Source organism: Phragmites australis, chromosome 13, assembly GCF_958298935.1.
Source record: "Phragmites australis chromosome 13, lpPhrAust1.1, whole genome shotgun sequence".
Taxonomy (NCBI): Eukaryota; Viridiplantae; Streptophyta; class Magnoliopsida; order Poales; family Poaceae; genus Phragmites; species Phragmites australis.
In genome coordinates, this window is record NC_084933.1 from 18,565,347 (window position 1) to 18,591,086 (window position 25,740).

The window sequence follows — 25,740 nt, forward strand, 5'->3', positions numbered from 1 at the left end:
TTGGCCAGCGAAGGACAGGAGGAGAGTGTGCGTGAAGTATGGAATGGATGAAAAGGGAAAGTATTCATAGGCCGTCCCTGTGGGAAGGTCATGTTGAAAACCTAGCGCACAACTTAAGTATTCCTAAGTCGTTTTTGAATAGGTGGTTGTTAAACATATTGAAAGCTTTTTTTGGAAAGGGGGATTTAGATGCGAATTCTTATATCCCAAAAGTTCTGAAAGTGTCAAAACAGCCTCTTAAGGTTGACCATATCAATATTCAAAGCATATAAATGCATACACTGTTTTTGTAAAATGAAAAGTATCTAGATGTTTCACTGGAATCCCCCTCTTTCAAATACCTCCTTAAGTTGGTCATTTGCACATTTTATGCCGAGAGTTATCCCCTTATAATGCGAAGTTTTAAAGAACAACAAACTAGTAAACTGGATGTCTGAATTATAGTTTGTTTTACATCCTTCCATATTTCGTACAATATATGACATACATGAGGGGCACCCAAACGAATTGGCATCTAAACAACCGCATCCGGTTGTCGCAGCATCACTCGATCAATCAAAACTTGTTCCTTTGAAGCCGGAAATCAGAAAAGGAAAAACATAGGCTACATCTAACAAACTCCTGCTAAATTACCAGTCGTGAGAAGGTGTTGCAGGCTGTATACATCTGTAGCAAGGACAAATCATGGCTTGAATGGTGCAAATACCACCACCGAATTGTGTCCCCCGAATCCAAAGGAATTAGAGATGGCTGCATTTTAAAGACAGCAAAACATGCATAAGACACGCAGACCAGGGGCGAAAATTCTCTGTATTTAAGAAGGGATGATAAATTGACTTGATATATATCACGAGAAAGAAATGTGAGCTTGTTGTGGTAAAATTCAATTCTTTTTTTCTCCACTCACAGTCTGAACAGTAAAATTTGTCACTCTGCAACCTACATCACACGAGCCTCCTTCAAGAAATAATAGGCTAGCGCGAGGTTCTCTGGTGATGGTGTTGTCGAGGGATGAAAAAACTCACCAACATTCACTTCATGCTGCTTCTTTTCATTGGCTACTGTATCGAATTCAACTTCAGGCTCTGGGTTCTGCAAGATTATAACTGAAACATGAGAAAGTCTCGCAACTAAGGACCACCAAACTTGCAAAATAAGGTCATTATCTCCCATCCTGACACTGAAAGTAAATAGATGAACTGCAAGAATCAGATGAAGTTTTTTAATTTCTTTGTGACACTGAAAGCTGGTATTAAACCTGGATCCTTTATATCTTTTCATTAGTTCACCTGCTCTAGTAATTCAAAATAGGTAAAATAGAAGGTTATAATAAGCATCGCTAGCATTTCTTTAGCCTAAACTTTGCCAGTTTTTTTATGAAACATCACTCAAACAGAAAAAGGAGCTTCAAAATTCATAATGATTACTTACAAACTGATTAATGGTAGGATGCACCCATCCAGTAGTTATGGCTTTTACTGTGGCAATAGCTTCTAATCCACCAGCTGCACCTAGGCAATGGCCTACCATAGACTGGTAAGGAAGGAGGAAATGACATTAGGGAAGAAAGCTACTACAAAATGAATAATTCCAATTGATAAAGCTATAAAGTTCCAAATGGAGGTGAACAAACCTTTGTTGAATTAATTTTAATCTCAGATGTATTATTGAAGACTTGTTTAATGGCTCTTACTTCAGCCAAGTCACCAGCAAGTGTGGAAGTTGCGTGCGCATTAATGTAGTTCACCTAAAAAGGTGTAGAATCAAATTAAAAAGTGCAGATTGTTAATAATGAGAGTAATTTACAAAGCTACAATCTGGAAGTACAGCTAACTAGAAGAACAAAAGGTTCAAAAACAATAAGCTGGTGTGTTCATTGTGATAGCAATGTGTTTCCATGTAAGCCCATTTCTAATTACTGCATTGTATGGTACCTTCCAATTTCTGAGGGACCCCTCAGATGAAAAAATCTACCTTACTTTTCAACCTAACCAATGTTTTGATTTTAGGCTATTGTAGAAACTTTGAATTAAAGGCGTTCTGAGATTCGTATTCTGGATGAATACAGATACCTCCTCAGGTGCAACACCTGCATCTTCGAGGCTCTTAGTGATACAGGATGATACACCCAGTCCATCTGATCTAGGATCAGTCATATGGTAAGCATCGCAGTTCACCGCCCCTCCCAAATATTCTGCAATTATTGGTGCATCACGCTTCATTGCATGCTCCAGGCTCTCCATAACCTATTGTCCAACCAGGGCATCACGGATTAAGCACATACAACAGTTCATGTGACTAAATAGATACTCTTGGTATTATGCTCAAAGTAATGATTAAAATTCATGGTGAGGAAGAACATGAAACAAGACACGTAACAAGCGGCAAACACCGAAGAAAGAATGAAAATGGCTAAAATCATGTAAAGGCTCAAACTAACATGTATAACATATCTAAGTATTCAAAAACATGATATCAAACACTGAAGAAACTTTTCTTTCGTTTTTTTCCTTTCCGTTCTCTTTTTCGTTGGTTGTAAGTTTGTTTTGAACTTGGTTTCTACTAAAAGAAATCGGAGGGGCATTGCCCTTACCTTATCTAAAAAAATAAAAAAAATAAACATGATATCAAGAAAGCATATACCAGTACACCAGCACCTTCACCCATGACAAAGCCATCTCTCTCTTTGTCCCATGGCCTAGATGCGGTTGTTGGGTCATCATTCCTCTGTGATAGAGCTCTACAGGCCACAAAACCTCCGAGACCAATGGGGATAATTGCAGCTTCAGTACCACCAGCAACAATAATATCAGCCTCACCACGACGTATATGGTTGGCAGCAGCATAAAAGCAATAGTTGGAGGTTGCGCATGCAGTTGAAATTGAGTAGTTCGGACCCATGAAACCAACATCCATCGCAAGCAACGCTGAGCCCATGTTAGTTATAGCGTACGGAATAAAGAAAGGGGAAATTTTTCTGTGTCCCTTCTCAATGAGATTCTGAACGCCATCGGAAAACACTGTAAGGCCACCCATGCCAGTTCCCACGAGAACTCCAGCGCGCACTTTGTCAAGCTGTTAACAATAAAGTAATCAGGGAAACAAGTTCTCAAAAAGGGAAAAAAATCATGAAACCTACACAGATGCATATAGAACAAGTAGAATGGACTGCAATAAAAAGAAAATCTTAGTGTCGGCACATTAGCAGGCAATAGGGTGGATAATCAGCCTGATTAACTTATCACATCATGCACCATACAACAGCTTTGTTAATGATGCCAAACAATTTCTATGCGCTGAAGCCTATCAACATACACAAATCAAAAGGAGATAATTGGGTTTTGATTTAAACTCACAAATGTTTTCAGGGATTCTGTGGTCGTTCATCTGCAGTTATCTAACAGCTTATATGCAAATCGTACCGGCTAAGCAAAATAGAAGTTTTTGCACATTCCTTAGGGAATACTTCTATTAAAATCGCTAGTGCTAGTGAAACTTAGCGTGAGCTGAATTCAATACAAACAGAGTAAAAAAAACCCAATCTTCAACAGGCCCTTCATCCCTAACGCATCAAAGCAAAATCCAATCGTTTCCTGAAGTGGCCTGCATACAGAGTTGTTCTCGAGCATGAGCTATAAACGCAACTGCACAAACAACCTATCCTTTTCCCGCACTGCACGTTGCCTCGTTCACTCGCTCACCTTGGCGTGCGCGTCGGAGCCCTTGTCGAGCCCCGCACTCTCGAGCGCCTTCTTGCCGCTGACGATGCAGTAGCGGAGGCAGTCGTCGAGCCTGCGGTCGTTCTTGCCGTCGATGTAGCCCTCCGACGAGAACCCCCTGATCTGGGCCGCGAACCTGGTGGGGAAGCTGGCGGCGTCGAAGCGGTCGATGGGGCCCACCCCGCTGTCCCCCGACAGGAGGCGCTCGTAGAAGGCGCCCACGTCGCTCCCGAACACGGACACCAGCCCCATCCCCGTGATCACCACCCGCCTCCGGGGGTCCGTCTCCCGCCGCGGCGCCGCCGACGTCGCGGCACGGACGGCGGGGCGCGGGCGAGCGCGGTGGCGGCGGCGTGGGGAGGGGGGAGGCGGGAGGCGGAGCCCGAGGGCGTGGGCGGGCGCTTGCATTGTGTGATGGTGGAGTCGGAGTCGCGACAGGTGGATGGAAGAGTAAGGCGGCAGAGGGAGGTGGGCAGTTAAATAGAAGCGGCGGCGGAGGAGGAGGCCAGGGGAGGCGCCGCGCGGCGAGAGTGGCGGTGCCCGCGCCGCACAGCTAGCGGAGGATGGATGGGTTTTGGAGGGAGAGAGACTTTGTGGATAGGCAGATGCGTGTCGCTTTCTTGCTAGTACGCTAGCTTCACATTTTTTGAACTTCACTTCCAATCCACACGCTCTCTGTGAAGCTCATGCTAGCACAATCTACTAAATGCGTTCCAAGATGCTTAGGGCCTGCTTGTAACGCAAGTATTTCACATGAATTTTGTTAGAATGGTACAAGTCCTACTAAGTACTAACTCCATTAGAAATATTTCATTGCGATAAATAAATGGCTAAATACCAAATAAACATATAACGGTCTAAATTAAATCAAAGAGTTCATATTAATATAATTAATAAATAGATAATTTCGGAATAAAAAATATAAAAATTAGTAGTTCGATTTTCATACGGTTTTAGAAGCAGAATATCTAAATAAATAGTCCAAATAAAATAAAATTAATAATTAAAAAAGATTATTTTTTAATTAAAGGTTATCGTGAAAAAAATATTTTAGCAAGCCACGCTATTAAATTTAAGCATCTTGCTAGTTGAACACATGTATGGATACTTAGGATGTAAAATATCAAACTCATTACACATTGGAATAGTAATTGTTTTCGCAGAACATGTGCATGTTATTAGTTCATTGTACTTGGTTTGTTACCTACTACTTGCTTGCGGTACTCATGTACAATCTTCTAGTAGTAGAAATACACATCATAGCAACGAGCTTGCGTGCGCGGAAACATTTGTTTTGCCGTATGTGCTCAAGTTTGTTCTTCACACAATTATTGTTTTAGTGGACTACTGCCTATAGGATTATTTGCGTATTTAATCATGAAATTCTTCATTAAACCTTGTAAGAATCTTATTAGAGTATACATGTAAAGTCATTACGAATTTCTTGTGGAAACGAGCACTCAATTAAAAATATACAAATTTACATACCGTCCTTTTCTGAGAGAGAAGTTCTACTCGATTAGTCGTATTTCGTATCAAATATTTGATTGTTGGGAAAAGTAGACTGAGACAATTAATTCTTTTTTTATACAACACACGATACAGTACATAACTATAAGAAAAAAATCCCCTAGCGACAATTAATTCTTTGATAACAACACAGAAGTGGAGCTACCACCGGCAGCGAAACAAACTAGTTTTAAAACCAACTTCCATCTCGAATGTCACACTTTACACGTTCCAAACATTGCAAGGAAGCGTTGAGCACATGATGTCATGTAGGGCTAGCGTAGCTAAGCGTTCAACGTCGTGGAAATTTTTAAAATAATATTATTTTATTAAAAAAATGTAAAAATATAATTTAAAATATATGTTAGTTGGTATTTCGATTGCCAAACAGTGCATCATCAGCAATTAGAGTGCTGACTAGTCTTAATATGTTAATAAGAGGTGGGGTAGGAGGCTATATCGATGCCACATAGGCTGTTAGTGTGCGCGTAGCACTTCTCAATCTTGTTGGTGGGTTCTATCGATAGGTGGTATGTGTCAAATGAGATATTAGCATTTTAATTACCGATAACACTCTAATCGGCAATTAGAATATTGATTGTCATATATTCCTGCAACTTTACCATTTTGAATAGTAATATTTTTACATTTTTTAATAAAATAATATTATTTCCAAAAAATTATTTTCACGCCGAATATCTTCGTCTATAGGTTAAGCTATCAACTTTTGTTTTTCAGATACATTATTAACATTTTACCTAATAAAAGTTTGTTTATTGATACCTCGTTTTCTGTGTGTTAGCCTAATTGAACATTGCAATCTGAGCTGCACCCACCCTAGAAACACAAAAAAAATCCCACCGGTCAGTGGATCGTCGCGCCTCTTATCAAGTACCAAACTCCTTCTGTCTCCTTCCTTCTCTGCCCCTCTGTATCAACCAACTCTACTCCTCCCTGCTTCTCCCGTTCTGTCCAAACGAGAGAACTCCACTCTCACACAAACCCTAGAAGCGAACCCGACCAAGCTGTAGAGGCAATTCCGATCCAAGCCGCGGCTGATTTGGGGCTGTCCGCTGCTGTTTCTGGCGCAAGATTTGGGATCTGCGCGATGTCTTGGGCCGGACCCGACGAGATCCTCCTCTCCACCTCCCTGGCCGGCTTCTTAGACAGTGAGATACTGTGATCCTCTACCTGCGAAGTTTCTGATATTTTTTAATTGCCACGATGCAGATATTAGTTCGTGGGTCGAACTGATGTACCAAGATTTGATTTTTTTTATGGGGGGTTTTTGGATCCGATTGGCGTAGTTTACGGCTTGTCTAGGCCGCAATTCTTAGTTAGTGTGAGAATTTCGTGGTGAAGATTGACTTCTTACGAGTTGTTCAGACCAAAAATAGTCACACTATTTTGTGATTTTTTTGCAAATCTCTGTAGCTTTTGTTAATAGTAAAAAGCTTAAGTGGACTGTGCAGGCTTTGACATTGCTTATGTGAGTAGTTTGGGCAAAAGGTCGTATCTTTTATCTGTTACTCGCACCAACTTTGTGTGAATGTGTTGAAACTCTCTGTGGTTTATCAAAAGGTGGAAGCTTTTGATAAGTTATTACGGGTAGAGTGCAGGTTTTGCGTGGACTTACTGTGCCAAGTCTGAATGTTATTATCTGTCTGTACTAAAAAAGAATGCCTTATGTTATTGTTGGAAATCTTACATGGATCTGGTTGTGCCTTGTGGCATATGGAGGTGGAGTGGGGTTACACGTAGCATGCGTGATTAGTACTGGTGGATTATATTATATTATAAGAGGTAGTTAGGTCCCACAATTTGTTTGGTTCACAGTGATATTGGCAATTGTCAATTGTGTCAAGTCCATTGTGCAAACTTTGATGCTAAGTATGAAATTATGGATTATTGGACCCATCTCATGTGTGTTAGAAAAGAGCTCTTTCGTGGTACATAATTGTATTGCATTGAGCAACTCGGTTGTTTGGATAGGCTAGATCATGAATATTGCATATTTGAGTTGTTTGTACTAATTTTGTGTTGAACCAACCTACCTGAAAGGTGGGAACTTCGGTTTGTTCTTTATTCTCTAGATGCATCTCTCTTTAGTTGTCTGATTGTAGATTTCAATTCTTCTTTCTATTTGGGCTTTTAGTAGTATGTGCTCCCCTTGAGTAGAATATAAAGTTTTCATTACGGTAGTCATTAGTTGTTTAAGGCTGTTATTTGAGCCTTAGCCCTCCATTTACTTTCATTAAAAGATGTCACTTTAGGTATTGCCTGTAGTGAAGGATTGGTCCGCCTGAGCTCTGAATTAGTTGATAGATGTTTGGTTGATCCATGCCTCGATAGATGTTTGGTTGAAATTGTCTCCGCTGTGACAGTAGAAACACTTTCTGACTTCCATTGGTGTATATGTGATAATGAGAGGAAAGACTTCACCTTGAGTATTATCTGTAGTGGAGGAGTGGCCCACCTTCATTTGATTACTTTCATGCATTGATAACTGTTTAGTTCAAATTCTTTGCCCTCTGATGGTAAAAGCTCAGGATGAATTTATAAGCAGATGGCATTATGATTGTTTGGTACTTTTGTTAGTGTATATGAGATAATGAGAAGAGAAGAGTTAACTTATGCATTCACTGGCGAACTGCTGAGCTAAGCAAGAGTGTTAGTTACATGATCACATAAATTTACTGGAGCTAAATGCCAACGGAACTTGTCTCTCCTAAGCGATTCACTTGATAGTTGATACATTATTAGTTGTCAGTTTATTGGCATCTATGTAAATCCCGATCAGATATTTCATTCTACACACAAAAGATGTTAGGTCTTGAATCAGCTTATTCCTACTGCATACCACACAATGTAACAATAGTTTCATACTTTCATCCTTAATCAGTGTAAATAGGTAGGTTACTTTGGAACATATGTGGATAAGTTCATCATTTGTCAATTTTCATTACCTTGGAAAGGTAATTGGGGAGTGCATGAATAACAAATGATCTCTGAGATTTTAGCTAAAACTATTGTTGTTGACCAAATAGTTAAAATCGAAGTACTGCAGTAGTGACGTGAGTCATGTTACCGCACATTTTCTTTTCTCTAATACAAAGGAGAACAATTACACCTGAATGTTTTGCATGCATTGGCTGTTTCATATGACTTGCTTCACCTCAGAAGCACATTTTTTTGTTAGTTCTATTTTGTTAACCACTTACATTCCCTGATCCCAGAGAAACTCATTGTCCTACTAAGAGATGGACGGAAGCTGCTTGGCACCCTCTGCTCATTTGATCAGTTTGGTATGCCACTTTTACGCTCACTTTCCTTGACATTATTTCCAATAATATTTTCTACCATTGAATCTCTCTCTCTCTCTCTCTCTCTCTCTCTCTCTCTGCAGCAAATGTTGTTCTTCAAGGTGCTTGTGAACGAGTAATTGTAGGGGAACAATATTGTGATGTTCCTCTTGGTCTGTACGTGATCCGGGGAGAGAATGTTGTTTTAATTGGAGAATTGGTAATGATCTGTGTTGCAATAAAAAAAAGAGTACTAGTATTATGCCATTTGTAACACAAAACTACAAGTACTGTGCCTAGTAACATAAAACTACAAGTATTGTGCACTAATTTCACACAAAACCCGAATTTTAATTAGATTCACCAAAAAATGCTTTTATGTTTCTCCAAAAATCCTAGAAATTTTTGTATGTGTTTCATAATACATGTACAATCCATTTTAATTGGATTCAACAAAAAAAATCTGGGTGAAATTTAAACTAAAATTCTTCAAAAGGGCTATTTTTATAATTCCTAATAATAGTTAGGGCCTCAAATTAAATCTCAAAATATGGGAAAATTCATTAATATTCTTTTTATATGATGGATTAATTTTTAAAATTATTTCCAACCCTAAGTTATATGGTGAAAAAGTGAGTACCTTTGTAAGTATATAAATGGAGTATTACAAAGGAACTCACTTTTTTACCATATAACCTAGGGCTAGAAATAATTTTAGAAATTAGTCTATCATATAAGAAGAATATTAGTGAATTTTACTATATTTTTAGGATTTTATTTGAAGTCCTAACAATTGCTAGGAATTATAAAAATAACGTTTTTTGAGAATTTTAGTTTAAATTATATTTTTTGGTGAGTCCAATTAAAATGGGTTACATATGGATTATGGAATACGAACAAAGATAAACATAAGACCATTTTTTGAGTGAATCTAATTAAAATCGGGTTTTGTATAAAATTAGTGTATAATACCTACAATTTGTGTTACTATTTACAATACTTGTAGTTTTGTGTTACAAATGACACAATACTTGTAGTTTTGTGCAATTCACTCATAAAAAAAATGATCATGGTTAAACCATATCTCCATATTCATGTTATAGATCTGCTATTGCATTGAGCAGGATCGTGAGAAGGATGAACTCCCTGCTCAGATGACCTGTGTTTCAGAAGCAGAAATAAGAAAGGTACACACTTGTACTAGATCTAATCTTGTTTTGAAGCGCTTTCTGGTGTTTACCTAAAGTTTTCTGCATTTGGAGTGCAACTTTGCTCTAACCTTGCCCTTAACCTATTGTATATTTCACACGCTTATGTTCTCACTAATATTAATTAAGCACTACCACTTGTCTCCAGGCCCATAAATACAGCGCCTTTAGTCTCTATCTATAGACCTATACAGGATTAGCGCAGTATGTTTATATAATTGTGGTACATATTGCCCGTAAAGGTCCTTTGTTTTCCCTGGAGCAGTCTGGAGGGCAATTTTAATGTGGCACTAAAATGTTCATTATTCTGTTTCTCCACTGGGTGTTACACTGTCATGTGGTTCAGGCCTACATTTTCAACCTTACAGAAATATAGATAATAATTTTGATTTTTTAAACTTGTACAGGCCCCTAAGGTATACCACGGAAAACTGTGAATGCAATCAATGTTTTGGCCCTTCCCTCTTTGCTCTCTGTTCTGAAGCGCTTTGCTACATATGTGCAAGCAGTCTAACCTATTTCTTGAACTTACTTGAACAATAAACATGAAAATATATGTTTACTCAGAGCTCTCAGTTCTGAACTTTAACCTTGAAATTGACTACATCTTTTGATTTATTCTGGAATACATTTGGTTGTTACTTGGAGCAAAAACGGCACTTTTACGTAAGTTTCTGTAGGACCATGTTTTCTTCTTGAGACCTGGGCACCAAACAGCTAGTTTTATGACAAATATGAAGGGGAAAAGGGGCATGGTATTATCTTTGTATTATTATTACCCGTGCTGATATGTTGTAGAATGTAGACTTCTATAGAAACCAAAAAGTTGAGGACTTAGGATTCCAATTAACAATCAACTGACCACATAACTTGAGAAAGGAATAGCTCCTCTTCACATCGAGACAGCAATTCAACAGAATCAAATTTGAAGAAATCCAAGTTCTTAACAAGACCAAACAACTAAGAAAGCAACAGCATGTACAGGCCCAGAAACACCACAAAAGCAAAATAAGATCTATCCTACTCCCGTCTGCTATCTATCTTCAACTTCCTGCATCTGTCGTAGTCTCACCTTCAACCTGCTATAGTGTTCTACCGCTGCTTCCTTCTTGTTGTTTGTTTGGCGTCCCCTAGCATCAAAATTTGCACTGTGAAATTCTCTGGTGTCCATGTGATTTCTGTTAGAGATATATATTGCTTTGTATAATAACCCCAGACTATAAGGACCTTCTTGCATATTGTCATCTGTATGTGTGCATATATTCTAGCCCAGGGCCTCTAGGGACTACAAGTTGCTATTCCTAACATGGTATACAAAGCTAAAATTTAGAGTTAGGGTTCCTCCTCTCGCGTGTTGCAGCTTCACGCTTCTTCTTCTCCCGTCGTCACCCATCCAGATCTGCTTGGCGCAGCTCCGATCCGGCCGGAGCCCCTCCGCCGGATCTTTGCTCGGTACAGACTTCCCTCCCGCCGCTGTTGCCGCCCCCGACACTCTCGGAGTTGGGCTCGTGTCGGGATCTCGCTAGGATGCGTTGTCGCAGCCCATGTTCGCCGCGCCTCTATCAGATTTGGCGGCGCCGCCGTCTGTCCGCTGCAGGACGTCGGGCTCGACGCCGCCGGTCGGAGTCGTTTCGCCGGCCTCCGCCCTCCGTCCCCAAGGCTACGCCGGCCAGCTCCGCCCTAGCTCGGCTCTACCCCGCGTCATCCAGATCCGCCCTGTGCCTGGCCGAATACGTTTCCCACCCGGCCTGATCTGCCAGGGGCCGCCATTGCTCTCCGTCGTCACTACGCCACTGGCCATCGCTCGCCAGACCTCTCCGCTGGTTGCCCGTCTCTCTCTTGATCGGACCAAGCTAGGCTCATTATAAGGAGATCAAGTCTGGTTTGACTCGGTAAAAAAAAAAGAGAAAAATTGCAGCAGCTCGCCGCTTTCTTTGCGTTCTTGCCATCGACTGCTGCTACCTTTGCGCTCTTGCCGTCGACTGTTGCTACCTTTGCGCTCTCGCCGTCGACTGTCGTTTCTCCTTTGCACTCTCGCTGTCGTTCATCATCTCTTTATGATGTTGTCGAACACCGTTTCAGTCCCTCGGTGCTCGGTGATCTTTGATGATGCTAATTACCTGGACTTCGTGCAGCATATGCGCGGCCTTCGTCTTCAGGGTGTTCTTTGTGGTGACGTTCCTTGTCTACCTTCCCTGGAGCCTCCGACGGAGCCCGTGCAGCTGACTGTTGACAAATGAGACAAGACAGCTATTGATATCGCCACAGCTGCTTATGAGAAGGCCGTCTCCGCCTATTCGGAAGCTTTGGAGCTGTACCGTGACCGATTGTTTGACATTGCTCAATGGATGGATGATGATGCTTGTGTGACATCTATTTTGATTGCTAGTATGGAGCACAGGTTTCTTTTGAGATTGTTGGATTCTCTACTGCCTTTCAGATGTGGTCTCATCTTTGTCAGACCTATGAGCTGTCATTGGATGCTTTATCTGTTTGTTATTCGCTAGGAGCAGTCTTTTCAGCAGGGTGATACCACAGTTGATGCATTCTATGCATAGATGACAGATGTGTGGCGTTAGTTGGACTCTTTTTCTGTTGCTAGTTGCCACTCTTGTCAGTGCTGCTTGGATCTGCGTGCTGAGCATGACTTTCAAAGCCTCTACGAGTTCCTGACTTTCCTTCGTCTGGAGTTTGAGCAATGTTGGGTTCAGCTGCTTGCTCGACATCCTCGTGTCACGCTTGTGGAGGATCTTACAGAGCTGCGCTTAGAGGAGACTCGTCTGCGTGGTTTTGGACTGCTGCCACTCCCTTTAGTACTGGCTGATCGTCCACCTACTAGGCCTACGTCTTCGACTACGCCGTCATCTGCTACTCGTGCGACTTCTTCGCCACCTGCGCCCACTTCAGGTGGTGGTGGTCGCCCTTGCTGCACCCATTGTAGCGAGGAGGGCCATGTCAAGGCGAATTGCTACCGGAAGAAGAAGCATCTTCGACGTTCCTCTGGTGCTTCTATCTCGGCTACCTCCTCAATTACTTCTTCGACCGACGCTCAGCAAGAGATTGTGACGCTGTGTCGTCGCCTGGTTGTTATCTCTAGCTCTACACCGACAGGTTCTGCTGGTTCTGCTACTCTCTTCTGTCACTGAGAGAACACCTTCTACGCAGTCAGGTATTTTACATTGGATTCTTGGCTCAGGAGCATCTTTTTATATGACTTCTAATTCTTCTAGTCTGTTCCCGCTTCATTCTCTTATTTCTCCTATTCATATTGTTACTACTGATGGTACTTCTCTTTCTGTTGCTGGTCGGGGCATTCTTAGCACTTCTTCTTTTAGTGTCCCCTCTATTACTCATGTTCCCCAACTCATCATGCAACTCCTATTAGTTGGTCAGCTTACTGACCATGGTTGTCTTGTTATCCTAGATTTTGACTCTTGCTATGTTCAGGATCGTCGCACGGGTGCTCTGATTGGTATTGGCCCCTGGCGCCATGATTCTCAGCGTCTATGGGAGCTTGACTGGTTTTATCTTTCTTTCGTTGTTGTCGCTAGTTTTTCTGCTTCCTCAACTACTGGCTTTTTCCAGCAATGACATCATCGTCTATGGCATGTTTGTGGGTCACGTCTGTCTTTATTGGTTAGTCGTGATCTTTAAGGGTCTGTTTTAGGAGATGCGTCCTTAGATTGTCAGGGTTGTAAGTTTGGCAAATAGATTCAGCTTTTATTCTCATAAGGAGTTAGTGTCTCAACGTCCTTTTGACATTATTCACTCAGATGTATGGGGTCCGACTCCCTTCGTTTCGAAAGGGGTCATAACTACTATATTATCTTTATAGTTGATTTCTCTTGTCACACTTGGATTTATTTCATATCTTTTCGTAGTGAGGTATTATCTATATATAAGTATTTTGTCACTATGATTCATACTCAGTTTGACACTCCTATTTGTGTCTTTTGTGCTGACTTTGCTGGTGAATTTTTGTCTGGGCATCTTCGTTCCTTTCTTGCTGAGCAGGGTATGTTGTCTCAGTTCTCTTCCCTGAAGCTCATGCTCAGAATGGTGTTGCTGAGCGCAAATATCATCATCTCCTTGAGACTGCTTGTGCGTTTATGCTTGTCTCTTTTGTTCCACCCCATTTTTGGGCTGAAGCAGTCTCCACTACCACATACTTGATCAATATCCAACTCTTTTTTGCTCTCAAGGGTGGGATTCCTTTCGAGCGTCTATGGGGACACCTTCCTGACTATTTCTCTCTTCGTTTTTTTTGGCTGTGTTTGTTACGTTCTTCTCGTCCCGCGTGAATGTACCAAATTGGTTGCTCAATATATTGAGTGTCTTTCTTGGCTAAAGTGCTGAGCACAAGGGTTATAGGTGTTGGGACACTGTTGCTCGTCGAATGTGTATTTATCGAGATGTTACTTTTGATGAGTCTCGTCCCTTCTATCCTCGTCCCACACCTTCAACTTCTTCAGTATCCTTGGTCAAGCTTTTGTCTTTTCTCACTTTTCCTGCTATACCTGTTTCTTCTTCACTTCCTCGGGCACCGTTGGCGCCCACTCTTGTTGTGCCTGCTCCGGTGCCTTGTACGCCTTTGGCCTTCTCGTCTCATGCTCCTACTATTTCTGGTCTGGTTGAGCCTTTTCCTTTCCACTACACTTACTGTTTTCGTACTGTCTCACATCCTTTTGAGCTGCTTTCTGATGAGCCATCTCCTTCTGGTGATTCAATTCTTTCCTCTTCTCGGTATTCTCTTCGTGATCGTCAATCGATTCGACCTCCTGATCGTTTTGGCTTTGCTGGTGTTGTTCCTGCTGAGCCGTCTTCTTATCGTGAGGCTGTTATTCGTCAGGAATGGCAGCATGCGATGGCTTAGGAGCTTGCTGCTCTTGAGCGCAAGCGCACTGGCACATTAGATCTTGTTCCGCTTCCCCCATATGTTCGTCCTATCACGTACAAGTGGGTCTATAAGGTTAAGACTCGCTCTGATGTTTCTCTTGAGCGTTATAAGACTCGTCTTATTGCTCGTGGTTTCCAACAGGTGCATGGTCGTGACTATGATGAGACTTGCTTCGGTAACCCATATGACTAAGTGCGCACTCTTCTTGTTGTTGCTTCTGTGCGTCAGTGGTCTATCTCCCAACTTGATGTCAAGAATACCTTTCTTAATGGTGAGTTGCGTGAGGTCTACATGCACCCACCATCAGGGTATTCTATTTCTGAGGGCATGGTTTGTCATCTCTATCGCTCTCTTTATGGCCTTAAGCAAGTCGTTCGAGCTTGGTTTGAGCGCTTTTCTTCTGTGATTGTTGTTTTTTCTGCTAGTACTCATGATCTTACGCTCTTCGTTCACACTTTCTCTCGTGGTTGGACTCTTCTTCTCTTGTATGTTGATGATATGATCATTGCAGGAGATGATTCTGAGTATATTGCCTTTGTGAAGGCTCGTCTCAATGACCAATTTTTTATGTCCGATCTTGGTCTTCTCTGTTACTTTTTTGGGATTAAGATTTCTTCTATCTTTGAGGGCTTCTTTCTGTCTCAAGAGAGGTATATTCAGGATCTTCTTCATCATGCTTCTCTCACTGATGAGCGCACTATTAAGACTTCTATGGAGCTTAATCTTAAGCTTCGGTCCTCTGATGGTGAGCCTCTTGCGGACCCTGGTCGCTACCGTCATCTAGTTGGGAGTCTTGTTTAACTTGGTGTCACTCGTCTTGATATTTTCATGCAGTGCACATCCTCAGTCAGTTTGTTTTCGCTCCTACTCAGCTCCACTATAGTCATCTTTGCGTGTTTTGCGCTATCTTCGTGGGAGTATCTCTCGTCGTCTCTTCTTTCTGTGCTCTAGCTCTTTATTACTTCATGCTTATTCTGATGCTACTTAGGCTAGCGATCATTCTGATCATCGGTCTTTTTCTGCCTACCATATTTTTCTAGGTGGTTCTCTCATTGCATGGAAGACTAAAAAGCAGATCGCAGTTTCTCGTTCTAGTGCAGAGGCTGAGTTACAAACCATGACACTGTTGACAACAGAGCTCAATTGGTTACGGTGGTTACTCGAGAATTTTGGTGTTTCTTCTCCTACACCTACTCATCTTTACTCAGACAGTATAGGTGCTATCAGTATTGCTCGGATCCGGTGAAGCATGAGCTCACTAAGCATATTGGTGTTGATGCTTCTTACACACAGACACATGTACAGGATGTGGTTATTGCTCTTCAGTATCTTCCTTCCGAGCTTCAGTTGACCGATTTCTTCACGAAGGCATAGAGTACAACTCAACACATGTTTTATCTCTCTAAACTTAGTGTGGTTAATTCCACATGAGTTTGAGGTGGGTGTTAGAGATATATATTGCTTTGTGTAATATCCCCAGACTATAAGGAGCTTCTTGTACATTGTCACCTGTATATGTGTATATGTTCTGGCCTAGGATCTCTAGGAAATACAAGTTGCTGTTCCAGGCTCACTCACGTCTTAACAAACATATGTGCTTGGCACCTTGGCTTACTTGTACGCTTAGACAGGAACCTGACTCCTTGAACTTGTTATTCTAACTTTGCAACTAATAATATGTTCCCATCCTTTTTTTTTCTTGACCCAGGCTGAGAAGGCAGAACGGGAAGCAAGAGATCTGAAAGGCACGATGAGGAAGAGGATGGAGTTCCTGGACTTCGATTAGCATCCGTTGATCCTCCTGGTAGTTGCTGCTCCCCATTGTGGCCGCAGGTTTTTGAATGGCGGCTTGTGCTATATATGTGGGCAAATGAAAGCCTGATTGCATTGTATCCCAGTCTCATACTTGTTGTCCAACCAGAACGCTTTGGATTGAAGAGTTCAGTGGACAGACTAGAAAAAATAGCGCACTGTTGACGTGCCATTCAACCCGTGGGTTATGTTTTTCAGTCATGCCCACATAATTAAATGTGTAGGCTATCCACATGGGTTATGTTTAAAAATGATTGTAGTTTCATGTGGAAATGCCTTTTTTTATCAACAATGAAAACATGCTGTAATCAGGTATAAATGTGTCACAATTGGAGTCAAAAGTTATAGTACACATGTTGCAGGGTCGAACTTAAGCAACCCTATACAAATTTTTAAGGTTATTATTCTGTATCAGTGAGGTACATGTGGGGCTATTGTTAAATAAAATAATGGCCAAGGAATATGTTATTTACTTACCTTGTAAAATGGAAACGCTATTCTGCAGATGCATGTTCACCTCATGCAGTTTTTGTACTCTTCAGAGACGGCTCAGACATTTTACCAAGGCAAGGCACGAGTGGCAAGTTCAGGAATAGGGAGTGAAAGCACCATTCTGCATGGGCACATCCGGGTCAAAGCCTGGTTCCTCACGCTACCATCCAATGTCTTCACCTGCAGCTCAACAGCGTAGACAAATGTTGCAGCCAATAGGTTTGGCCTCATTACACAACACCAATCCAGTGGCATGCTACTGGCGTATGGTGCAGAGGCAACAGGTTGAGCACCTGATGGGCACTCTTCTATCCAAGCGAGGGCGGTGAGGGCAACGACGCACAGCTCTCGAACAAATTGGTTCGCTTACTGATGTCGCGCACGCTGAATGCCTCTAGCTGCTCCTCGTGAGGCCCATGCATAGCTGCGCGCCTCCGGTTGTTCCTCTTGCGATCTAGGCAGATGGGTCTCCATGGTCGCCGCACCCATTGATGCTCACCCACCATTCCTTGTGGAACCAGCCAACCAGGCAACGCTGGGCGCGAGCCGCCAGGATTGACCACACATGGCGCGTCTCCGCGCTACGGGTGTATGGCCGAAGGTGGGGCTGCCTATCCCAGTAAAGATGCCCAAGTGGGGTATTACGCCTCCGTGCGGCCTGAATCTGTCAAAATCCTTAGTGCATTCATTTCTACTAGCTGACGACGATCCATCCTGCCTAAGTCCCTTACGTATTAACCCCACGTACGAGGTAGTTCCAGGACCAGTCCCCCGGTCGAATCTCGAAGGGGATCCCTCAGGATCCCTGCTCGCAGTGTTCATCCACCGACAACCGCCCCTGCGCCTGGCCTAACCGGGCAGCACCGCGTTGCTTCACTTTGGATGCTTGCACCAGCGAGCACGTGTGACTCGCCATGGATCAAAGCTGTGCTTCCTCGGCCCGGAGTGCCGAGCCCTGCCACCAAACTTGCGCAGGTCTGCCAAATCCCTGACGCCTCTTCACAGTCTGAGCTCATCGCGCCATCGTCTCCATGTCATGGCAGGGCCGTCGTCAGTATTCCCAGCAGCAGCGATGGCTCGACAAGCTTGTCAGGAGCAGGTTGACGACGCGGCAGCTGGGTGAGGAGGAGGAGCAACCCCCGACAAGTAGCTTCGCAGCAAGGGCGACGGACGGCGGCAGGGGCGATTCGTCGAGCACGTGCCAGGCGCGACAAGGAAGATGACCGGGTAGGCACGCGTGCAGGAGAACTGCCCCGTGCATCTCTTCTGGCCCTCTCGCGGGGGGTCGACGGTGCGGACAACAGCAATGCCAGTGGGGAAGACGTTGGAGCGGTCAACGGGGTGGTTGGGGGAGCACCCAACGCCGGCTCGGGTGGCGGCGGCGTGGGTGAGGGTGAGGGCGCATACAGCAGAGCGCGGCACGGGTGAGGGTGAGGGCGCATACGGCAGAGCGCAGCACGCTCCGAGCGCGCGACTGGTCGCGTGGCCAGTGCTTCGACCAGAAGCAGCAGCACATTGTGGAGCGACCGATCGAAGCAAGCACCGGGCGTGTGACGGAGGCACACGGACGTGAGAGGGGGGGGGGAGATGGACCGTGGTGCTGGGGAGGGGGAAGAGACAACGGGCCGCAGGGTGGGACGGCATTGGCGGGGCGCGGCGCGAGCGGGCGGCGAAGTGAGCTTGTCCTTTTCGATCATTTTATGTTGTTGCGTTGCCCTGGTCTAGAGACTTCGACACTGATATGGAACCTATTTGATACACAGCAAATCCTAGACGTCCGTTACATATCAAGTGGTTCTTGTTAAAAAAGATGATGTGGACAAGGTCATAGACGGCGAACAGCGACCGCGTTTAGAGTATAGAGATTCTTTTCATAGCAGTGTTGTACCTTCGCTGTTACAGTTTCTTCAGAGCCCCTCTTATAGTTTTGCCTTTATTTCTGCTTGCCAGAGGAGATGGCTCGTGCTTTTGTTTCGGCCTAATTACCGCACAATACAAACATCAGCACATGATTGGTTTGCAGGATCCTTCAGCTGATTGATTAAGCTGCCTGCCTGGTGTAGTGGTCTTGCGATATTTATATCTCCAGTCTGTTGCTGCTGCTGCTGCCCGAGTGTCTCTATCCTTGCCCATTTTTCTTATTTTATGCTGTATCCATCAAGGTCAAGGTGCCCTCACTAATAAGATCACACTGATTTACTTTTTTTTTAACTCATAATTCTTTGGTATTTATCTATACATCGACAGGGCCATGGCATTGGGCTCTCAGTCCCGGCTGCTGCCGTCATTTCCCTATCAGAAACAGTGCTGCGATCAACAATTCAACATCGGTGGTGTTATCAAACACAAATGGGGAGATAATGTGTGCTGCTGCTTCCTAACAAACTCAATGACTCCATTGTTTCCGACACCAATCTCTCACACGTACACACACGCCCAGCCTACATGGCGCAAACAGGACACTGAAGCGAACAAACAGTCACTCGATCATCAACAATGCCGGCCCAGGCAATCAAGCGGGCGCGAGAAGAGGTAACCGGCAGATGAGATCTGCCTAGTCTCGGAAGCTAACCATGTTGCGCGCACGCACGGTAGGTCTGGCGCCTCCATTGATTAGTACCAGCATGGCAGGAAACAGAGCAAGCAGCGCACATGACATGGCGATGCAAGCGCGGGCAGGACGCCTGCCCTTAATCCTTATCCGCCCGGAGCATTGAAGACGGCAACGTGCATGTGGGTGTGGTCACAAAATCAGCAGTGTTAGGTTCCCGGCCAAATCATCGATCGGTGTCTCATGGAGGACCGGGGGATCCACAGAAATCAGCAGTGTTAGCTGGACATGGATATGAGTGTGTGAATTTGATTTGGATTTAGATGTTCGATTTGGCAAAGAAAGTATAGGCACGTGAAAAACAATTTGAAATTTGATTCGGATTCGAGTTGTCCGATTCAATATAAAAAAAATTAGACAGGGATGTTTGAGGTAACACTGAAAATCATGCATTAATGGCGGCTGGCTTGTTGATCGGTTTCACGTGCGATCAGCCGAACGACCACTTACCGAACCATGCATGCTGTCCGGAGGCCACAAACGCGCGGCAGCTCGTACTGTACTGGACAGGCTTCAACTGGGAGATCTTGACTCGTACTGTGTCTGTGTAGGAACCAGATTGGACATTTGGACCGCAAGGCAGGTGAGAAAATGAAGACGACCCTCTTCTGAGCCATGCCATGAAAGGAAAAATCTCTCTGATCCGGCAAGAAGAGAACGATCATCTAAGAAGATTGGACACCATGCAGTTATACTTTGCATTGATATTGATAAGCAGTAGCAGTACAAAGAAGCAGTAGTTTAGGCCATCACCAAGCTGCATTTGCCTAAGCTACAAAAGAATCGAAAAGAATCTGTAACGCCCACATGATTGGAACTGCAGCAGCACACTGTTTGGCACTGCGTGCTTCTTCGTTGCTTTAAGCAGAAGGGAGGAGGGAGGAAGAAGGTGTAAAGAGCACAGTGCGCGCCTGTACTTGATTCAGATGCGTCATGCATGTAATCTTCAGATATCACACGTCAACCACACCGCAGTACGCCATCGCCGCGTTCTGGATGGACCGTGGCGCAGCAGCTAGTTAGCTAGTCTTGCACTTCCGCGCGCTTCATCAGCGCGACGGGGACGAAGGGCGCCGCGAAGTACGGCTCCACGCCCGTCCACGGCGCAGGCGCCGGCGCCCTGGGCCCTCCTGGGTGGCCCGACAGCGCCGCCGCGCAGAGCTCCGCGAGGCGCCACACCGAGCGGCGGAGCCACCGCCGGAGCCGGAGACCGCGTCCGTTCCAGCGCGCGCCGCCACCGCCGAGCCGGACGACGAGGACCTTCCGGCGGCCGTGGCGAGGCAGGCGGAAGTGCGCGGCGGCTCGGCGCGGCGCGGCGATGCATGGCGCTTCCCCCATTCTTGTGCTATTGGCGCTGCAGCTCTCTCTCTCTCTCTCTCTCTCTCTCTCTCTCTCTCTCTCTCTCTGTGCTCCCTCTGCAGCTCTCTCTCTCTCTCTCTCTCTCTCTCTCTCTGGCCCTCGTAGTTTTCTTCTCTGTTCCATTCTCGATCTCCCGAGCTTATATAAAGGGAGGAGGGACGCGGTTGAGATGGGCCAGTGTTTATCGTATTTTTAATTATTCAGATGAAATGAAAAGGAGAAAAAAGTAGAAAGAAACAACTAGTGCTTGGATTGACTAGCTGGTTGGCACTTGGCAAATGAATGCACACGCCTTTTGATTTGGAGAGTGCCATTCTGAAAAAAAAATATGCGGCATCAGAATCAGCTACTCAGAGGGTTCAGATCGCAGGTGGCAGAAATTGAGGTGCCAGATAGTCCTATGGAATATTTTCAAATCACTATGTTTGATTTTATCTTATGAAAAATATTCAAGGTATTCTTATGGAAAATCGAGAGTGCAAATTCTGACAAAGTTGGAACTCGGGAAAGACAAACATATGCTCAGAGGATCGTCATCTTCTGAACCAATTCTTAGAGGATGGTAGGAGAATTATCCTGCACATTTTCAGACCTTCAGGCTTCAGTACACCCTTGACTGTGAACGTCCAGGGTAGCTAGCAAGGGTAGTTCAAACACGATTATCAGGACAGGTTATGCTCACGGTTGGTGAAATAAAAAGATGGTAGAAAAAGAAAAAGGCTGCTGAAAATAAATGAAAAGGGGAATTCCAGACGAGGACCATGTGAATCACTGATGACACGCCTTCTCTTTTCGTACGACCACATCTCAGATCGTTTTAATTTTTTATATATCATTCACGTACATGTTGGTTTCTCTTTTTTATTTGCTCTCTCTCTCTCTTCCCGAAGACAAATTTATACAGCACTTGCAAGCACAAAACTTAAGCTTTGGCTCCGTTCGGAACTCGGAAATTTCTCGCATACCAGTAAAAATTCCATGGAACTCTGTAAAATTCATGCACTCTAATCATACACCTCTTGATTGATTTGTGTGTTGAGCCAAAAGGGTGTTGTCTCCATCAGCCATGAAGATGGAAATAAAAGGGGGGCCCAGGCGATAGGACTGCAGTTGTTTACATAAAAACAGAAAAATTATGGATCGCCCTCACCATATCAATTATTATGAGCATTGCACACAAGGCTCCTGACCTCAATTTCCATGCACAGAATTTGTTGAATGGATGAAAATAAGCATGCCAATGGCTGTCGTTGTAGAATAGGTGTTGTCTTATCACAACTGGCAGCAAAAAGGTAGGTTCGATCGATCGATCATCAGATTTTCTTCAGAGGCCTTGAACGGCTACCCTGTTTGAGGTTGCTCATCTGTCCTTCAAATTCTCCGGTTTCAACACACGAAAATATAACTATATCGTGACGTGGCTGATGACACGCGAATCAACTCTCAGTAAGCCTTCACACGGAAAGGCACCGTTCACTCGCCGCTTTTAAAAGCGAAACACACCGACGGATACATCAACGAAGTGCCGGTATTTAGAGCTTTATCAACTCTGGGATGGAACAAGTTAATGACAAGCATTAGCAGGTATAGGAGTAGATAAGTACGCCATCGGTGTACGCCAATAATCCAATGATCTGAAGATGTGAGCTTGTACCCAGGGTTAATGCCAAGGAGTGGCAACTGGTTACTGAAACAAATAAAACATTCTTGCGTCACCCCGGTGCAGCGTCAAACGCTGCAGGTGATGTAGAGAAGCAACGGTGGTTACCTGTGTCGCTTCGTCTGTTGTTTTGGTGAGTTCCGGCCGATGGAAGCTCAGGACGGCATGGCGCATGCTAAGAGCGACTGACATTTGGACAGGACGAAGCTAGCAGCATCTCATCATCTGCCGATGCATCGATCGATTGGCCTGTGTGTGTGTGTGTGTATCGGCTGCACGTAGCGTGAGGCTGGCTTGTACGGCGCTTGCCGACGCTCACAGACACGTTCGTCTTCTCTGGTGACAGGGCCAAGTAATCGGGTTGGTTATGTTAACAGAAGGAGAGGCAGCGCACGCGGGCAGGGCAGGCCAGGCGCGGCGCGCCAAGGAGCCGAAACGGGGGCGCTGCCCACTCCCCTCCACAAGACGCGCGCGCACGGGCCGGCGGGGCGGGCGATTTCAGACGTGCGGCGCGAGGTTTTTCTGGCCTGTTTTGTTTCCGCGCAGGCGCAGCCCATAGGATGCGCGTGGCGGCATGAGAGGCTGGGCGGGCTGCGCCTGCGCCTGCGCCTGCGCCGCCGTGGTGCGGGTGAGAACGGAGAAGGGGATGGGAGCGGCAGATGCCGCCCGTCAAGCTGATGCCCGAGTGCCTGGCGAGTGGCGATTTTTTTAATTTTATTTTAATTTTTTAAATTTAGCAATTTTAGGCTGCCGAGAAAATAGCAATTATAAGCGTCTAAGTCTGTTGGAAGGTTTCAATGAACGACGTTTTAAAAAATACAGTATTTTATTGCTCTCAAAATTAAAAACACTATGTAAATAGTTACAAAAAATTCTAAAAAATTATAATGTTGAAAATACTATCATCTAGCTCTCACAAAATTTCAGCACAAAAAGTTACTTGCGCAATGAGAAAAAAAAGATAAAATTATAAAATTTGTCTTTTTTATTTCTCATTGTACAAGTAACTTTTGAACTGAAATTTTGAACCAGATAGTAGCATATTCTACTCCATATTTTTTTTTAATTTTTCATGACCATTGACATAGTGTTTTGAATTTTGAGAGTATTGGAATGATGCATTTTTTATTTTTTTAACTTGTTGCCTGTCAGAAGGATGGCAAATTTATTTTCTAAAACGTGTTACCTACTGTCGCCCTTCTAACGAAAGACAGATAACTATTCATGCTATTTTTTCAAACAATCACCTAAATTTATAAAATTCGAAAATTTAAAATATAAAAATAAAAAATTGGTGCGTGTGGTGACCACCAAACTGGCCACGGATTTGGAGATCCGTGCGAAGTCAGCGGACCGCCAAACTAGTCGTCACGCCGTGCGGGATGTCAGGCCTAATCATGCAGACGATGAGAGTTGGCTAAGGAGTAAGGGGTTGTTTGGTAGAGCTCTTTAACCTTTTAATTCTATAGTGAAAATAGATTCTGTGGTGAAAGTGATTCTATTAGTGAAGTCGTTTGGTATGTTAGTGGTGGAAGTGATTTCTGAGAGAAGATTGTGTTGAAATTGAGGAGAATCAGCTGAGAATCGGTGGAAGCTAAATTTTTCGGCTCTCACCTCGCAGTACAAAATGTGGGAGTGATTCTCTCTGATTCTGGTACGAAATCAATTCTACGACACGATATTTGATAGTGCTCCCGCTGATTCTAAGATGAAATCAACTCCCAAAACTCTATCAAACAGTCCCTAAGCCTTTGTTTGGATTGAGCCCCGGCTCACTCAGCCAAATCGTCGGCTAGCTAAAAAATTGGCAGATGATTTGGCCGCCGGCGTTCCGTCAGCACGCAGGCATAAAAATGAACTAGTGTGAGTGTCGGCGGCCATATAAACACGCGCGCAGGCACAACGTCAATGCCAGAAAATTGATCCGGCGAAACGGAGCGTCGATCCAAACAGCCCCTAGGTAGCCGACCGCCGCAGCGGTTGTGTGCGTTGTGCCCCGGCCAGGTACACAGATGTACCACATGGTCGTGGATACGGCCTCAGCGAAGAAAATTCTTGCATCTTCGGTACCCAAGAACCGATTTCCCAGAGCACCAATCATTACACAGCATTTATTTAATCAGAAAGGTTTGGAGGCATCAAGAGCTAAAAGGTCTCCGCCGAGACTTGGTGAATCTTCCTCGCTGCCAATAGGAATGGATCGTACCAATATTTTCCCTGTCACGAATAATAGCTCCATATGTCATAGGTGAAGAAAGAATAAAGCTGATCGTGTGGCATCTAGTCTGGTTCACATGTTACGTCCATTCGCAGGCTAGCAGATTCCAGATTTATAAACTACAATTGCAGAGACATGATGCCGTCGAGTTTCCTTTAGTAGGTGGTTGCTTAGTCCCAAAGGTTCAGTCAGAAGAGTTCACTAGCAATTCCTCTTACGACCACTTAATACGTGTTAGCTGGATACCCATGTTTAATTATTATTATTTTTTCAAATCGGACATCTTGAATCCAAATCGGATTCTGACATCGTATTGAATTTCAAGTTGTATATCATAGTATCCATTTTTTTTTCTGAATCAGATACCTAAATCTGAATCAAATTCAAATTCCGACACTTGTATTCATGTCCAGGTAACCTGCTTAAGATGTCAACACACCGTTGTTAACACTTGCCAGAAATATTTGACAATGTTCCACAATCCACTGTTCAACTTTCCTGGCCACAAGTAAATAGTAGGGTTAGGCAAGAGAATCCTTTAGGTTAGGCGCTTTATACCAAAGCTATATACAACTTCCAACAAAAGGTCACGGCTATAGCTAATACTTGTTCGACTGTTCTACAGCATAGTCTGTAAACCAAGGTCAGAATATGGAGGGCATGCAGTTTAGGACACCAAGAAATTCCAAAACCGGTGCACCAGCAGCCGTCAGATTTACAGAAAAGGAAGAATTACCAGTTATTCTTTCCCAAAATCTTAATACTGGTTCACTAATCACCAGTGAAAGAAGGGAATATAGGAAAATGAAGCATCTTTTAATTTCTAGATCCTCAGAAAGAAAATCTCGATTGCTGCATCCGAAATACTCTCTTTTTTGTCAATCAGAAGGCCTAGAAGAGAGTTTCATAAACTAAACATTTACAGGCCACCAGGAAAAAAAAACACCAGTCAC

At 44.0% G+C, this 25,740-nt stretch overlaps 3 protein-coding genes across 6 annotated transcripts; 1 reads left to right on the forward strand and 2 right to left on the reverse strand.

The window, feature by feature from the left end:
• Nucleotides 1-418: 418 nt before the first annotated feature.
• LOC133887993 (3-oxoacyl-[acyl-carrier-protein] synthase I, chloroplastic) lies at nt 419-4,346 on the reverse strand. Its single transcript, XM_062328066.1, has 7 exons — nt 3,702-4,346; nt 2,644-3,075; nt 2,073-2,246; nt 1,634-1,747; nt 1,432-1,533; nt 1,026-1,092; nt 419-750 (listed from the first exon to the last, which is right to left on the reverse strand). Exons 1-7 carry the CDS (start codon nt 4,125-4,127, stop codon nt 683-685), a joined length of 1,383 nt encoding a protein of 460 aa, XP_062184050.1. The 5' UTR covers nt 4,128-4,346; the 3' UTR covers nt 419-682.
• A 1,716-nt stretch (nt 4,347-6,062) lies between these two features.
• On the forward strand, nt 6,063-16,861 carry LOC133888835 (sm-like protein LSM1B). 4 transcript variants are annotated; one of them, XM_062329206.1, is made up of 5 exons: nt 6,063-6,397; nt 8,465-8,533; nt 8,635-8,750; nt 9,634-9,717; nt 15,676-16,324. In XM_062329206.1, exons 1-5 carry the CDS (start codon nt 6,337-6,339, stop codon nt 15,754-15,756), a joined length of 411 nt encoding a protein of 136 aa, XP_062185190.1. In that variant the 5' UTR covers nt 6,063-6,336; the 3' UTR covers nt 15,757-16,324. The 4 variants fall into 4 exon arrangements, with proteins under 4 accessions (XP_062185190.1, XP_062185192.1, XP_062185191.1 ...); XM_062329208.1 differs by having other exon boundaries at nt 6,066-6,397; nt 9,655-9,717; nt 15,676-16,317; XM_062329207.1 differs by lacking the exon at nt 15,676-16,324 and adding an exon at nt 16,344-16,861 and having other exon boundaries at nt 6,068-6,397.
• Nucleotides 16,862-20,224: 3,363 nt separating this feature from the next.
• Nucleotides 20,225-21,000, reverse strand: LOC133889103 (uncharacterized). The gene has a single exon (XM_062329563.1). The coding sequence runs from the start codon at nt 20,886-20,888 to the stop codon at nt 20,574-20,576; it is 315 nt and encodes a 104-aa protein (XP_062185547.1). The 5' UTR covers nt 20,889-21,000; the 3' UTR covers nt 20,225-20,573.
• Nucleotides 21,001-25,740: the final 4,740 nt, after the last annotated feature.